This window comes from Hakea prostrata, chromosome 5 (assembly GCF_041222555.1).
Source record: "Hakea prostrata isolate BN-2017 chromosome 5, UWA_Hpros_2, whole genome shotgun sequence".
NCBI lineage: Eukaryota > Viridiplantae > Streptophyta > Magnoliopsida > Proteales > Proteaceae > Hakea > Hakea prostrata.
In genome coordinates this window covers 5,870,415-5,887,558 of record NC_142604.1, presented here as the reverse complement: position 1 = coordinate 5,887,558, position 17,144 = coordinate 5,870,415, and the positions used below count along the sequence as shown (strand labels likewise).

General features: G+C 37.8%; 2 protein-coding genes across 2 annotated transcripts; both read left to right on the top strand.

Annotated features, from left to right (window-relative positions):
- Window positions 1–567: 567 nt before the first annotated feature.
- Window positions 568–5,860, top strand: LOC149014657 (thioredoxin domain-containing protein 9 homolog). Its single transcript, XM_089156402.1, has 4 exons — window positions 568–730; window positions 851–1,126; window positions 4,510–4,668; window positions 4,744–5,860. Exons 1-4 carry the CDS (start codon window positions 707–709, stop codon window positions 4,915–4,917), a joined length of 633 nt encoding a protein of 210 aa, XP_089012528.1. The 5' UTR covers window positions 568–706; the 3' UTR covers window positions 4,918–5,860.
- A 6,782-nt stretch (window positions 5,861–12,642) lies between these two features.
- LOC149014656 (uncharacterized) lies at window positions 12,643–15,813 on the top strand. Its single transcript, XM_089157086.1, has 3 exons — window positions 12,643–13,412; window positions 13,857–14,204; window positions 14,312–15,813. Exons 1-3 carry the CDS (start codon window positions 12,972–12,974, stop codon window positions 14,933–14,935), a joined length of 1,413 nt encoding a protein of 470 aa, XP_089013212.1. The 5' UTR covers window positions 12,643–12,971; the 3' UTR covers window positions 14,936–15,813.
- Window positions 15,814–17,144: the final 1,331 nt, after the last annotated feature.

Here is a 17,144-nt window from a genome sequence, read left to right as displayed (position 1 = left end):
TTGTAAAAACAAATATCACAAAATAAGAAATCAAAAGATAAATAAAAATGGAAACACACAAATATTTAACATGATTTACACACCAATGCGGTATGTTACGTTCACAGGCCAAGAACGACATCGCAAGAGCTCTCACCCAAAACCCTAATCGAAAAATCTCAAATCTCTCAAAATGTGGTATGTGAGCATAAGATACATATCTATATATTCCAATTGGGTAAACTGGTCAACCCATTGGGTTGGGTCATACTGTACCACGGGGCTCTGCCCCTGCACCCCCTCCACAGACCAAGATCACTAGTGGGCACAAGCCCTCCGCTTTGACCACAGATCTCCGCAAACAGGTCATTTAGGTTCTCCCACCAAAATATGTCGGTACAGATCTATCTCCTAATCAGGTACAAAAATTTAAGTCAAAACATAACATAAATTAAGTGTATGATAATATATAATATATTTTTTTTGGGGTAGAAATACTCATATTTCTTAACAACTATCACTACAAGCCCATATATTGTATATTACAAAGCCCAGCCCATCTATGTACTTTCAATTTGGACCCTTGAGGCCGAGTCGTCTCTCCCGTGCGAAATCTGTTCTCTGTATTTTTTTTTCTTTCTTTCTTTTCAGATTAAACAGTTTTCTTTGTTCTTTTGAATTCCAAATCTGTTGAGCGTTTGAGAGAAGAGTAGGGTTTTCGATCGAAATGGAGAATCCACAAGTTAAAGAGGTAAAGCATATGTTTATGATTCTTCACTTCAATGTGGTTAGTTTCCCGCTCTTTTACCCTTACTGAGATCCTCAGATTGAATTTTTTTCGATTTCGTGTTTGGGTTACTGACTAATGCAGATCTTGGAGAAGCAACTCTTGACGGTCGCCAAGGCTGTAGAAGACAAGATCGACGACGAGATCGCCGCCTTAGATCGTATAGACAATGACGATCTCGAAGCATTAAGAGAGCGTAGGCTTCAGCAGATGAAGAAGATGGCTGAAAGGAGGAGTCGTTGGATCTCCCTCGGCCACGGTGAATACACCGAGCTCCAATCCGAGAAGGATTTCTTCGCCGCCGTCAAGGCCAGCGAACGCGTCGTTTGCCACTTCTATCGTGAGAATTGGCCCTGCAAGGCATGCTATATGGATCTCTTTATCTTGCTCTCATTACATTTATTTACTGCCTTGTCTTTGGTTCTTCCTTTAGCGTTTGTTTCCTTCTTCTTTTCTTTTTTCCCCCTGAGTTGGGATCCGCCGGCCCGGCGGTGGCGGCAGAAATAAACCCTAGCAGAAATGTCGGTGAGTCTTCGTTACTTTGTTAAACGATGTAGATATGTCAAAATTGTAGAATATTAGCATTGGAGTTAGAATCTGGATTAATCTTGGGTTGGTTATGCGCGAGCATTTGCTTGAACTGAAATCATGACCACAGGAGTTTAACTCGTATGTAAGCGTGTTGCAGCTGACATTATTCCCTGTAATTTGAAGCCCAAGAGTTCCGGACTGAGTTCCCCATAAAATTACTCTATATAATCATTTAATCTCATAACAAAGGGGGAATTTTGTGACCACGTTTCTCAAGGTACATTATATTAGAATTTGAATCCAAAAGCTGTTTTTGATAATGCTTTTTCATAGGCCTTGGATATTTCAGCTTCAGTCAGTTGGATTTGGAAATCTGTTCAGTTAACCCAAAAATGCCCCAACTTGAATAAAAGTTTGTCTGCTCATAAAGCTACTGGAAGTCGAAAATTTTCTAGAAAATTCTTCTCATGAGAGAACTGAACCACATTAGTTTCTCCAGGCTGCAAAGTTCTCTGGTGAGAACTTTGAATCCCCCAATTATAATTTTTCATGCCGAGGTGTTTGAACTCTTCAAATTATCCTTATCACTAGCTAGATGTATATGGTATCAATTCTTATTTGCCATCACTTCAAGGAAGCCCAGTTGATAGTACTGGATTAACACCATACAACAGTTCTTCAAAGGAACCCTAGATGAGGAGATCATACCTTCATTCTTCTTCCCATAACATATTGTGTTCCCATAAGATGTTGATGTACGTAGATGATCGAGATATTTTTTTTATCTCACCCAGGATATGCAGTGTTCACTGTTGCTTGTGCTCATGCTTAAAACATGTACAGCTAAAACTCCCCTGAGCGTCCTTACTGTTAGTATCATGCAATGGTGAATCTTTGAGTTTGGCGCCAACCAATCCTTGAAAATTTTTCATCTGTTTTCTAATGATTTATATTAGGTGGCATGAATTTCACTTCTAGTGAATTCTTGAACCATGACTTGGAATCTTTAGGAACTAGAGATCATCCTTGTACATTAAGGATTATTCTGTTGAAATGGTTTTAGGACTAGCAACATGGGGACAATCAGAATTCTTCTCAATTTTATCTGGTAGGTTGAAGCAGGTGTTGTTTGTAGCTGTTAGTTAACATGTTAGGCAATAGAAGATTTGATAAATTAGGGTATGGTGAAGTGTTTACCATCTTGAAGTTTTCTAGCTATATGTTTTATCTGTCTTTCCTATTGCTTTTAGACTTTTGGCTTGGGGAAGTTAAGTTTTATCTCTAATTTTCTAGTATGTAAGAGGTATTTGACTATGAAGCTATTGCGATCCATATAAAGAAGTATGCCTGGTGCAATAGAACATAAACTATTGCATAACTTTCTTCTCAATCTCATTTGCTTCATTTTCTTCTTCTTCATCTCTTCTCCTCTCTCTAGTTCTGATCACTGTCTTTGGTATTATTTGATGGTATTAGAGCTCATTCACTAAGGGACTGGCCTTGGAGCAATGGTCGGTGGACCACAGCTGTAGTCTGAGGTCAGGGCATCGAAACAGCCTCTGACTAAGCCCATTCCCTTACCTTGTACACTTATCAGATTCCATTGTGGAAGACACCATTTTTTCTGAGGAATTGGCCGGCCAATAACGAACAATTGTCCGGCAATTTTTCTGTCTGAAATGACATGTTGGGCTTTCATTATTCTAACTTTTATTGAACTTGTTGACTTAAGCTTGTTCTAAAGCTGGTGTTTTGGTTGGATCTTGCTGAAGCCTTTTTTTGTAGTTATTTTGCCTTTTTGTTGTGCCAGCTATGAATAAAACTGAATCTGACATTTTTGGCTACTATCAATGCCTGATTGAAGGGGCAGGATAGAATATTTTTTGATCTAGCTGTTCTAGAGCTGTTGCTTTAATTTAATCTTTTTATTGTGAACCCTTCAGTTTTATTTAGATATTCATTCTTGGTTAAGTGATTGCAATTCATTAGGTACAGAACAAATTCATACAAGCTTAGTAAGTGAGCATAACTTATAGGTCATGGCTATGGGAGCCCACCATGGAGAATGCACCAGACCTTGAAGCATTTTGAATTATAGTTCTAACTTGTAGTGGTTAAAGCATATCCATTGAAGGAAAAAAAATTAGATAAATAAAGTACACTACCACTTCATTAGAGAAGTTGGTTTTCTACTTTGAAATATTCTCCCACGGTGGTCCTTACAGTGAACCAATAGACGCTAATGCTAGTCTTCATTTATAAACAAACTCCTAGCTTTTAAGGCTTAATAATGCCAACTTCATATTGTGTGATTGCCAATCCGTTGGGATCATCTACATAAGAACTAAGTGTGAAGGCCTGTTGCTACTTCTTTTGCAAAAAGGAAATGCTGCAGCAGTAGTCTGCCAATTCATCATTTGATTGGAATGGCAACAAGATGAACAAATTGATCGGAAACATCTTTCAACCTTTCAAGATAATTCTAGTATATTGTTGAGCATTTTTAAACTACTGGTGAGCCTTGGTGCAACGGTTAAAGTTACATTATTGCGACCATCAGGTTGCAGGTTTGAAACATGGAACTATAGAATTTGTGAGACAAGGCTGCATACATTTGCCTCTCCCAGACCCTGCAGTAGTGGGAACCTTATTCATTGGGATGCTCTTGAGCATTATCAAACTCAACCAATACTACCTTATTAATCATCTGAGGATCCTGAATTTTACATTTCAGCAAGCATTAGTTCATGCAAGGTAGGGTATCATACTGACTAAACTGCCCCAATGAGTGCCACAAGGAAAGCATCTATAGTAAAGAATGCTGTCATTTCTTCATTTCCATACTATAGTACCATCCTCTCTAGAGACGCACTTTCATACCTAAAGACTTCCTGAACAGGCTTATAGAAGCAGCAATTTCCTTACTTTTCCTGGTCTCAGCATGTACCTAAAAATAAACTCCGTATTATTCTAGCTGTTGCTGATAAGAGCAAAGAGCTTTCTAAAGCTGGGAAGTAATCTATTTGACTCTGTATATATACTTGCTTTATGAGGTTCGTGTGTTCTTGTTAAAGATATCTTGAAGAATTTAACCTTGTTGAACTATCCAGTTACAGCTTATCTATGACAATTGAATCTGTCTTTTGTTATTGATAATTGACTTTGCAGTTGATTTTATTTATATATGAGCCATGTTTTGGATCCTTTTGCAGGTAGTTGATAAGCACCTGAACATTCTGGCAAAGCAGCATCTAGAGACACGTTTTGTAAAAATTCAGGCTGAGAAAAGCCCCTTTTTGGCTGAAAGGCTTAAGATTGTTGTTCTTCCAACCCTTGCACTTATAAAAAATACCAAAGTAGATGATTATGTGGTAAGTGAGATTTATTTGCAAAATCAATTTACCATCAAAATGACTTGCTAAATGACATGGTTGGTTGTGCACTAGGTGGGTTTCGATGAGCTTGGTGGGACAGATGAATTCAGCACAGAAGATCTGGAAGAGAGGCTAGCAAAGTCTCAAGTCATCATTCAGGATGAATCATCGATAATTCCATCCAAGTCAAGTGGATCAGCGCGGAGGAGTGTACGGCAAAGTGCAAACTCATCAGACTCCGAATAGCTGTTGGTTGTTTATCAGTAACTTCATACCCTGCAGTGGATGGAGATTGCGGTTCCATCTCCTCTCGCTTTGTTTGCTTGGTGTGTTTTTTCTCCCCACTGATGGCATCATCGATATGGTGCTGGTTGGAGATAGATCAGATATTTCCCCTTCTAACAAGATCTATAATATAGACTGTTAATCTTCTTCATTATAGAGGGAGTTAGAACAAGGATATGAGATCCGTTTGTCAGGCTCTAATGAATTTATGGTAAAGTATTTTCTCTTCAAGTGGGTTGAAATGGTCACCTTGACCATCTCTGATGCACTTGGTGTCAGATTTGAAGTGAACTTGAATTGAGCTTTCAAGCTTGGGAGTAATTTTTTCAGCTATCCTTTGTATGAGTGGAAGTAGGTAACTGTGGTCACTTTTTATATCAACCTACTGGTTTTCAAGAATATGGTGTTGGTCTCAAAATACATTTCCTCCATGCGCCATAGAAGATCTTTTGGGTGACCAAGATTCATAGGTGCATCAGCTTCATGTTAAAGTATTTTTGTTTTTCTTAAATCAGGTAAGTAACTACAGTATCTTTGGTGTTTACCAAAAAAAAAAAACTACAGTATCTTTGGTAATTTCAATTCTAATGGTAGCGGTGGTGGGTTCATATTGCTTTTTAATGTGTTTCCATGAGGTTGGAGAAAGTAGTTCTAAAGTAGAAAAGTAGCAAAAAAGAGCTCTACAGCTCACCCTGAAAGGTCAAAAGAAAGATTCGTACAGGAAACTGTCTTTTGCTTTTCCCTCGAAGAGCTGAGTGGAGACCCAGTGACTGCTGGAGTCTTCAGTCTTGCACCAGTACTTTCCTTAATCACCAACATCATCAAAATGACACGAGATGTATTGATTTGTGAAAGCAACTTCGCTTCAGTTCGCATTTCAGCCCTGCCGACCCTTAAACCCTATGAGGCTCCTTGGCTGCGCTGGCAGACTAAAGAATTCTTGTCCTTTAATTTATTTTCTTCTGCTGCTTTGTCTTTGCTATTCTCTTGCAGAATCTGGATCCTCACCCCGTCGAGTCGGGATCAGCTCTCCCTACGCTTCCTGACCACAAATATCAGTGGGGCCTACAGTGAAAAATACTTTTTGGAAAAAATAAAAAAAAAAGTTTTTTTTTCACCATTGGGACCCACTGGTATTTGTGGTCAGGAAGCCATGGGGGAGAAGATCCGGATTCCACCCCGTCGGGGTAGCACAAAGTGCTCCCCGACGGGTTCCTGACCACACAAAACGTGGGGCCCACGGGTAAATTTTTTTTTTTTGTGTTTTTTCAAAAAGTATTTTTCACCGTGGCCCCACTGCTTTGTGTGGTCAGAAACCGTCGGGGGAGCACATACCTTGAAAACAAAATGCCAGAGAATTGTAGTGGGTGCAGGGGGGGGGGTGGGGATAGGGAATTCTATAAGTGCATTTCTTTGTCAGTAATGGACCATTTATTTTCCTCTAGATGTACACATGTCTATTAACATTCAAAATTTTATTAAATTAAATTTTTTTAAAAATCTATTTATTATATCTTACCTCAATCTTTATATGTGATTGATGGACATGTGTCATTCATCTACCGGAAAATTTTGTGGACCTGATAAAATTTTGTGGGGATAGTGCCAATAGATGTGATGGATTTTATGCTTGGTTTACAATGACTAGCTCCAAATATATTTGTTCTCTGTCTACTAGTCTAACTTGTACAAAGAAAGATACTTTGGAGACTAGCTGGAGCTGCAAACTTGTCAATCTAATTCCATCCATATACCCTCGCTGCAATACTAGTTGATTCTCTCTCCCTCTCTTCAGTACTACATGTCCTTTTCCACACACATGGTTGTGATCCACGACTCATGAGAGCATATCAAGTTGGGATTTTCATTGTGTTTTCTCACACTTCTCCATCACACATTTAAGAGTTGAGTTTGATTTTGAGCACCAATAAAGTGGATCATAATTCATAAATAGTTCTCCTTCTAATTATGCACTGGAGGCAGGTAATAAAAGCACAATTCTCTACCCGTCAAGATAGAGGATCTAGACTCAAGCATATCAACTTATTACAAATAAGGATTAACTCACCTATATGTCAAGAGACAATCAGAGAGAGAGAGAGAGAGAGAGACGTCCTCTCCACTTGGATACATCTTGCACATAAAATTTTGTCTCACAGCCCACCTGACAATAGCTAGACGCAGAGGCCTGTGTTAGATGTGTGTGAGACATAAAGTTAGATAGAAGGTGGAAGATAGGTGGAGAAAATCCAACTCCACAAATTGAGAACCATAAAAATTTGTGCGCAAGTGTTTATTATATGTAATTTTCATTTGTCCTAGGTTCTTGTTTGTACTATTTAAACTTATCTTTTATTTGTGGCAAGTGTTTGTTATATATAATTTTCATTTGTCCTATGTTCTTGTTTGTATAATTATTTGTCGAGAGTTTTTGTTTTTCCTGAGACCTTGACATGTTTGGATGCAAAAAAAAAAAAAAAAAAAAACAAGAGCAAATAAAAATAGCATAAGAATTCAATGATTGTTTTGTGTTTATCTCTCTCTCCTCACATTTGAATTATTTTCAAAATTTTTATTGATATTTCAACTTTCCCATTTTGTTTATCTATATTATCATTCCTTCCTTCTCTCACCTCATCTTTCAAAATGTTAGTTTTCTCATGCAATGCACATTCCCTACAACTGAACATAGGATAGAATGGAATTTCTCCCACAATTTCAAGAAAATAGAGAGAATTTGAAATAATAGTTTTCTATTTTCTGTCCTTTTGTCTTTGTCTGATTAACCTAAAATTTAATCCATGGGAATTTGAAATTTGGGAAGACCATCTAGGGGGATGGAAATAATGGAATTTTCCTTAACGGCCATAAGAATCAGTTTGAAAAGATAGAATAATATAAGATGACATGAAAGTGAACCAGGAACATTACCCAAGAGAGTGGGAAACATAACTCCAAATTCTTAGATTGTGTGTTTGTTTTCTCCAGGGAGACTCGCTGTGCCAGGTCCCTTCTTGGTTACCTAGCTTTGTCTCGGATGTTTGTGCTTCTGGTGATGTTGACTTATTCATCATACTTAATAATTAATAATGGTGACACTCAAACCATTAACTCTATAAATTTACTTATTAACTTGAAACCAGTGGGGTTTGTGGGCTTTGGACTTTGAAATCTTTTGACCGTTGGAGGTAGATAAGTTTTGACCTTGAATTTGACTTGTACTGAAAATTCTGTGATGCCCATCATCAGTTAAATCTAATATGCTTGTGGACAAAATTAATAACCACTAGTGAGTTTCCACCATTTAATCTCAACCAATTGGTTCGGGTTATGGGTTTCTTCTCTCCTTTTTTCTAGGTGTAAAATTGTTACCTTTGAAATGAGGAGTCTGAATTTCTTATCTATTTAATACAAAACTTTCAAATGTAGATCGTTTTCTCTGACAATGAGCACTCTGTGCTCTCCCGATAGCCTTATAACTACATATTATGTGAAATTTACAAGTAAAAAATAGTAAAACATCAAAAAAAATATACTCCATCATCCTAACCCTATTGCCCCCCTCTCCGTTGGGGGAGACGATCCGGACTCCTCATATTTTTTTATCACATATTAACTATGAGACTCATTTGAGATCCCACGGTATTACTTTTAATTTATTTTCTTAATATTAAAAAGTGAGCTACATCATTATTATATTATATATAATGAAAAAGTGTGAAGAGAGTACCGTCCTCTACCCCTTATATAGACTCTAAAATATTATTGTTTCCTTTTGGGTTTTCCATCATACATTTAAGATAAATGACCCACTTTGAGCACATACAATAAGGACTAGAGATGAAATTAGTTCAGCTCATTAAGATTTTTTTTGTTGGGATTTGACACTTGTATAATATTATATATTTCGAGAGAAGACAATGTTTCTACCGGTTTGTTAGCTAGAGATGCTTGTTGTTTTGGTATGTCTAAAGTTTGGTGGATGCAACCACCATGAGACCTTGATCCTTTGTATTCTGCTCTTGCTGGGAGGGTTTTCTCAGACCTGTTTCTTTTTATGAATCTCTTTTTCTGTATTTGGATGAAAAATAAAAAAATGAACAGAGTCCTCCACAGCCTAAACATATAAAGAAGCTAGAGAGATAGGAAGGACACAAGTCCTATACTAGTCTTTTGGAGTGCCCTTCAAGGGAAATGATAGAAGGCACATAGTTCTTCTTTTACATGTTGGATGAGATACTAATTTCTCCAGCTCAAGACAATAAAATACTACTACTTGTTTTGACTTGCTTGAGTAATACGTAATCAGTAAGTTAATTTAATCCCCAGCTGAAAAGCTTAGCTGGTCAGAGATAGATAGAATCTGATTTTGGCCAAGTGGGATCCACATCTACCATCAGTTGAGATTTACACTTTCCTCTGTGGGCCCTGAACCCAAACACATGGACTAGTCAAACCAAGGGAAAATTTTATTAGTTTTCTCACACAACAAACAACAGAGACTTACCACAAAGGAATAACAAAACCAATCCAGCATTCCAGCCGAGCATTCTCAAATTTTCTCTCTTCATTACCTTTTCTGTTTCTTTCCTCTTTATTGTAAATCTTTATAGGGTTCTTTCTTCTTTTTTCTTTCTTCAGCAACACACAAGAATCAAATATTCTTATCCAACAACTACCCAATACCCAAGTGCTGATCTGATCTTGTTTTCTGTTTTCAGCTCATACAGATTTTTTTTTTTTTATTTTTTTTTTTGGGTATAGTGGGCCATAGCCATTGATGGACCATCATCATTGAAGGCCCAGTCAAAAGCCCAACTTGCCTTTATATATAATTATTTATGCTGGATTCCCTCATGTGTGTGTATGCAGACTAACACATACAAAGATTGGGCAGAAGAAAGAACATAGTAACGCCAAAAGAAAACATCTTTTCTTGGGTCACCTTCCTTTCTAAATTATTTGATTAGAAGATTGAAGGTGTCTTCATCTTCAAGGAACATCTTCTGTGATCTGTCTCATGTATTGTTCCATCTATCTATCCATGTATATAAATATACACCATGAACTTGACCCACCAATTTTTTTTAAAGTTGTTGAGATTTGAAATCAAATCAAATAAACCACTTACCTTGATCATTCAAAATAAAAATAAAAACATGCAAGGGGTGCAAATGGGGATATGAAATGGAATGTCTCAACCAGCCTGCGATATTTCGGCAAATTTCGCGTGTTCACTTGTTGACTTTTCGTCGAATCTTTAGATGAGGTTTTGGTCTTTTGATATCTGTACTGGTAACCAACTACTGTCGGAGAAGAAGAAGGTTTTGGGCTTCTCTTGGGTTCGTTGGAATTTGAACCAACTCTATGATAACCCACGACCAAGGAAGAAAAATGAGGAGGAAGAGAAGAAGTTTCCACCACCACCAGAGAGATAGAAGATAGAGAATGATAAGAAGAGGATCAAGTAGCAACAGATTCAGTGATTCCAACGAAGATATTGGCGATAGGATCTCAGATTCTGTGAGGCCAAGGCAAATTTCGGCCGAATATTTAATGGTTTTCAATTGCTCAAAATTTCAAGTAAGCTATAAATGATCCTTAACTTGATTGGCTCAGTTATTTCTGATATGTTTCGTGGAATCAAATGTCCGACAATGTACCAATCATACAGCTAATCATGTTTTGTGAGTCAAGCGGACAAGTTTCTATTCTATCAATTACAACTACTAACCCAAAATCAAGCTATTCCACTTGAAGATATAATGGTTTTCAATTGCTCAAAATTTCAAGTAAGCTATAAATGATCCTTAAATGCAAAAAAGCTGAAGTTTTGAATAAGCTAATCAAGTTATGAAATGATCTCAGTATTTTGGTGGTGTTATTAGTCAAGTGATTGTCAAACCATCAACCAAAAATACTCAATCATTAATAGGTTGGTGCTTGAATATGACATTTCTAAGTGATAGGTCATGTTAATCTTAAGATCCAACCAATCATATCATGTTGAGATACCAACTTAACCTAACTTTTAACATTATAATGCAAATATGATTCACCAAAAAAATGTTTTTATGTGACTGTAATTTATTAATTAGTTAGGAACTTTACTTGAATAGAACAAGTCATCAAAATAAAACTAATGAAGTGGTCCTTTTTTTTTTTTTTTTTCATTTTTTTTTATTTAAATGTGTCATTTTTATAGCCACAAAGTATGGAGTGAAGAGCACAAAATATGGGAAAATCTTATTGTTAGGTGAGAACCTGACTCTTGTTAAAGCATTCTAAACATGACTAAAATTCTTTTATCCTTGTTACCTTGTAAAAATTTTAGAATCTAAAATCAGTTGGGATTTATTAATTATTTTTAAATTTTAAGTGACATGGTGGGCTCCACATATGATGAAGCTTTCTTTTTCTACAAAAAGAAGGTTGGGAAGGGGGTAAGAAGAAAAAAAAAACTTTCCTTAACCTTGAAAGGAAACAATAATATCTTAATTAATTAGTTAAAAATCCAATCAAAGTTAAGAAATGGGTCCTACTTGACTGATCATAAATAAATAAAGTTTTTATTGTAGGAGAGAGAATAAATTTTTTTGAGTAAACTCAGAGAGAGAAATCTGGGGTTTCTATAGTTCTATAAGAAGCATCGAATATAGGCCAAATTACATATAGACCTTCTAGATCTACAATCAATTACATCTATTTATTCCTGGAAAAAAAAATTGAACAAATTGCATTAGTACCCCAAAATATAAACTTTAAAGCATCTACACCCCCCACTTTATATTTAAAAACACGGACACTCCATTAATTAAACACATTGGTTTATTCTATTAGTGAAATAGTTACCCACTATTTATTTTTATTTAATTCTAACAACACCCTTATCAAAATCTGAAGAGAAAAGAAAAAAAAAAGCCAAAAACAATATCTTCATTAAATAAGCTTTGTAGACAAAAGAATGTCTTTTTTTCTTTTTCTTTTTTTTTTGGGTAAATGAGAATAAGATATATTGGAAGAATATAATAATTTTTACGATAATATAACCAACCATTCTAACAGAATAGGACCTATGTGTTTTTTAAATATAAGTGAAGTATTAGTGTTTTAAAGCCTCTCCATTAGTGTGTCAGTGCAATTTACTCAAAAATATTAGTTATAAAAGCCTGTTAAAATGATATTAAAAGTAAGGAGGTATTTGTAATTAATTTAGTTATATTAAATGTAATTAACTGTAAATTCGGGAAAGTTTACTTGTAATTTGGTCTTTTCATATATGTCCATCCTGTAATTGCAGATCGACACATGTGATTCAGTGGGACCCATTTTCTGGTCCTCCGACCAATCCCATGTGCGCGAGATGTGAATGACTTCCGCTTCCGTTAGTCAAAAACCGTTTTCAAGGGTATAATTAGTCAGAACTACCTCAGATTCCCATTTTTGCCTTTTCATCTACTTGTTATTATTTCTTTCTTTTTTACACCCCAGAAAAGAAAAAATTATTATTTCTTTTTTTGTTTTATGTTTTATCATTAGACAGTTAGATTTTAGAATTTTTAGAAATAAACAAAAATCAAATTTTAAAACAGTATTTTGATTCGGCCACGTGGCTAAGGTGCTAGGTCCCTAGCTTTTTAATGTAATCTAACGCTATTTCGTTTCCAAATCAGTTTTCTTTCCCTCTTTTTTCCTTCCTTCTCTCGCTCTTCACCTTCTAGTCTTTAGTGGGTGAGTGTGACCCTGCAATTGCTTTTCATTGAGACTGCTAGGCTTCTTCTTCTTCTTCTTCTTCTCTCTCTCTCCTCTGCTACACCCTACTCTTCTCACTGTTTCACTCTTTTCTTCTAAACTTCTAATTTTGCTCTGTTCTGCTATGTTTTCGTTAGGATTTGTTTGGCATCCGTTTTAGGTTGTATCCTGCTTCTGGGTTTTTCTGGGTTCCTTTCTTGTTTTGGAAGCCTGGGGAGAAGAGGGGTTGGGCTTTTCTGGGTTTTGGGTATAGTTAGGGAGAGATGGAGAAGAAGCAAGGTTTCTTCACGGCGCTAAAGAACGAGGTAGTGAGAGGGTTGTCACCGGCGAGGTCCAGGACGAGCAGCCCAGCCAGGAATAGCTCTCCTATGTCCGGCTTGCTCCGGCGGAGGAAGCAACACTTGTCGCGTCCTCCAGATACGCTGATTCCAAGATCTGGTAGCCTGAGGCCTCCAGGGGAGACGCTGACGCCTTTGGTGGAGGGTCCTGATCCTGACGGCGGCGATGGCGGAGGAAATTCCAGGAGGGAAGGATGGGGACATTGGATGATTGGCCAACTCTCTCGCGCCCCTTCCGTTTCTTCTTCTCCTTACAATCGCTCAGATCTTAGGCTCCTGCTTGGTGTCATGGGCGCTCCTCTTGCACCGGTGCACGTTTGCTCTACAGAACCCTTGCCTCACCTAAGCATCAAAGACACTCCCATTGTGAGTCCTTCCCACTCTGCTTCTTCCCCCCCCCCCCCCCCTTTTTCTTTCTTCTGGGTTGGTTATGATTTACAGAGAGAAACTGTAGTTAATGGACTATTGTTATTTGCTGCTAACTTTATTTAATCGATGAAATGGTTGTTTGGGTTCCCAGGTGAGTGTGCTGCTAATGAGTTTGATCGTTCAGCATTTCAGGGTTTTGGGCTTTCTTTGATACTTCTTCTAATTTTCGCTTGCGATTGTTCTTTAGTTGCAAGTATTTTTATTTGTCTTTCTTTCTCATATATGGGTAGTTTCATTTCAAGTTAGGTTTATCTGGGGAACGATTTTAGTGGAATTTAAGAATCGCTTTGCTTTTTCATCTTATGGGGTTCTCTCTATTGTCCTGTAATTTATAGCAATCCCATTTATTTGATTAGGCGCTCCGGCTTTCTGGTATTGTAGGAAACTTCGTCTGCCCAGTATATACTGCAGCAGTACATGGCTGCATCTGGGGGGCAAAAGCTTCAGAGCTCTATCCGTAATGCCTATGCCATGGGGAAGTTGAAGATGGTAGCCTCAGAATTTGAGACAGCCACCAAGGTTGTGAAGAATCGGAATGTATCCAGAGCAGCTGAGTCGGGTGGATTTGTCTTGTGGCAAATGAATCCTGACATGTGGTATGTGGAGCTTGCTGTTGGTGGCAGCAAGGTGCATGCTGGCTGCAACGGCAAGCTTGTTTGGAGGCATACCCCCTGGCTTGGTGCTCATGCTGCAAAAGGGCCTGTTAGACCTCTACGTCGTGCCCTACAGGTGAAGTTGGGGCTATGTCGGTTCATCTCTTCTGCATTAAGAGTAGTTTGATTTTGTTGTTCACCACTCCATCATTTTCCCTTAACTAACTGTTGAATATTTTGCAGGGTCTTGATCCGAGAACCACTGCTAGCATGTTTGCAGATGCTCGGTGCATCGGAGAGAAGAGGATTAATGGAGAGGATTGCTTCATCCTCAAGCTATCTGCAGATCCTCAGACATTAAAAGCGAGGAGTGAAGGTCCAGCAGAGATCATTAGGCATGTCTTGTTTGGCTACTTCAGCCAAAAAACAGGCCTTCTTATACACATGGAAGACTCTCATCTCACTCGCATCCAGTCCAATGGAGGTGACACCGTGTACTGGGAAACGACCTTCAATACCTTCCTTGATGATTATAGACCCATTGAAGGGATCATGATTGCCCACTCGGGTCGTTCTGTGGTAACTTTGTTTAGGTTTGGGGAGACGGCAATGAGTCATAGTAAGACTAGAATGGAAGAAGCATGGAGTATTGAGGAAGTAGCATTCAATGTTCCTGGCCTATCAATAGACTGTTTCATTCCACCTGCAGATTTAAGAGGCGGATCTATAAGTGAGACGAGTGAGCTCCCTAAGAGTGAGAGGGGAAAGGCCTTGGCCGCAGCTGCTCATCGGGCAAAAATTGCTGCTTTGGAGAAATCCCATGCTAGCAACCATGACAACCTTGGGTGGAAGACTGAAGTTCTCTAACGGGGCATAGGAGCTGATCAAGGCAAGTTTGTTCATAAGATACTGAGTTTTAACAGATCTGACTGATTTTAGGAGCAGGTGGTGGTTGTGGTAACATAGTATAGTAGGAACTAAGCTGAACCAAAATTTTTGGAGTTGGGGGATGCTTATAGCTGTAAATAGAGCATAATTATTCACACATTCACTGGTCTTATTAGAAAAATAAGTCCTGAGTGAATTTTTATACTCTCTATACAGAGTAGGAGTTCGGGGTCCTTTGTTTTTTACTAGTGGGGATTGAACAGACAAGGGGTTTGTTTTCTCACCTTACCTTCCAGGCAAGAAGCATCACGTTATTGCTGGGAAGAATCACTAACCTTCGAAAAGTCTACTAAATTTCATGCCTAAGTGTAACTGATGACGGTGGTAATGAAAAATTCAGCTACTTGCTGTCATGCGCTTGATACTGATGTTGTTCATTGGGTCTTAAGGTTTGTTCTTTGATTGGATTTGTGTCTAGTGTTGGAGTGTTTGGTTGATGTAATAGTTTTTAGGTGTTGGGGAAGGGACTGTTCTGACTTGTGACTTGTGAGATAACTACCCAATTTTTCTTGCTGTAATTGGGATGTTGTGTCTGATCAGGCCTTGTTGGTTATGGATTTGGAAGAAGGATGTAACTGTAAACATAACTTCTTTTCCATCAGATATTAAATGCTCATATTATATGGATATACCATTTATCTTCTCTGCCTTTCTTTGGATCATTTGCCATTTCGTTCATTCCAACTTCATTGAATCTTAAAATGCCTAAGAAAAGGAACAGAAAAGAAGAAATGCTCTTGAAGGAAAACTTTTTTCTATTTGGTCTTTTGTGGTGTTGGAATTTTTTGGGGAAGCTCAATGAAAGTGGAACTCTATGCTTTATCTTTCCCACCATTCTTTCCTTTCCCCTAGGGAGGCACAAGACCAATTTGGAATAGTCTATCTCTGCAATGCACTGCACTGGGAGAGAAAGATGCATCGTTTGGGGGAGAGGGTTGTGTGAGAATTATCATTTCAGGAGCCACGAGGTAAAAGCTGGTAGGACCAGGCGTGTTTATACATACAGTGCTTTTGCAGAGATTGTCTTAATCTCTCTCATGGTTCCACTGGGGTTTCTCTTTTTATTTGTTAATCTATTAATCTATCGTACAAGAAGTTTCCTGACTCGGAGTCCATGAATCCTGGGTTTCCTGCATTATATACATTCATGATCGTCTATTCATATTTCTGGGTGAAAGTTTTTAGCTTTAGCCACACACCAACCAACACAGGCATGAGTGAACTTTTATAAAAGAAAATGAAAAACCTTCTCATGCGCAGTTTGTGTGGTTGCAGCTTGTAGGGTGAGAGGGTTTCTAAAAGGGGAGCCCAATCCTTCTTACTCTTTGCTTATTAGTCCTAACTGATCTTTTAGATAGAAAATCTACTAAATATATGGAATCATAGGTAGTAAGATTCCTCAAATTTCTGGTGTAATGAGAACTTGTCTCACATCATACCAATGAGGGCATGTGTGAGAAGCCAATGGAGATCTTTTTCCTTTGTATGAATAATGAATTGATTCTTTTAAAGATTCTCACTGTAAGGCTACCCTAGACTAGAACATATCTAGTTTTTCAGTTCTTATGTAGTTCCAAATTCCAACATGAGGTGTTTAAGATTAAATAATTATTTACATCTATGAGAGTTGATTTGAAAAATCTTCAAATATTTTTCTTTAAATGGGTCCTAGAGTCTAGCATTGCTAGATTCCAAGCAGTTGCATTAATAACTTGTTAGACTCCTTTTTTTTAAAACACCAAAAGAAACGAATTCAAATCTTTACCATGACAGGTGGAGATTATACTTTTATATTTCTTAATCTTACATTAGAAGTAGACTTGCTAACAACGGGGTTGGTCCAAGTGGTAAGCAGTCCGCTTAAACAAGATTCTGGTATCGAAATCTTGTGCATGCAAAAAATCTCCGCTGGGAGACTCACCCACCACAGCCAGGTGTGCGACCCGGAACGAACACCGGATTATTCAGGGCAAAGCCTTGAAAACTGAGATTGACAAACCAAAAAAAAACAAAAAAGACTAAACACTAATGAAAGCTAATAACATTACATATTTTTTGTGTGGCAAAGACTAAATACTAATGAATAGTGACTCCACCTCTAACAACATAGATACCATATGAAGAGGCC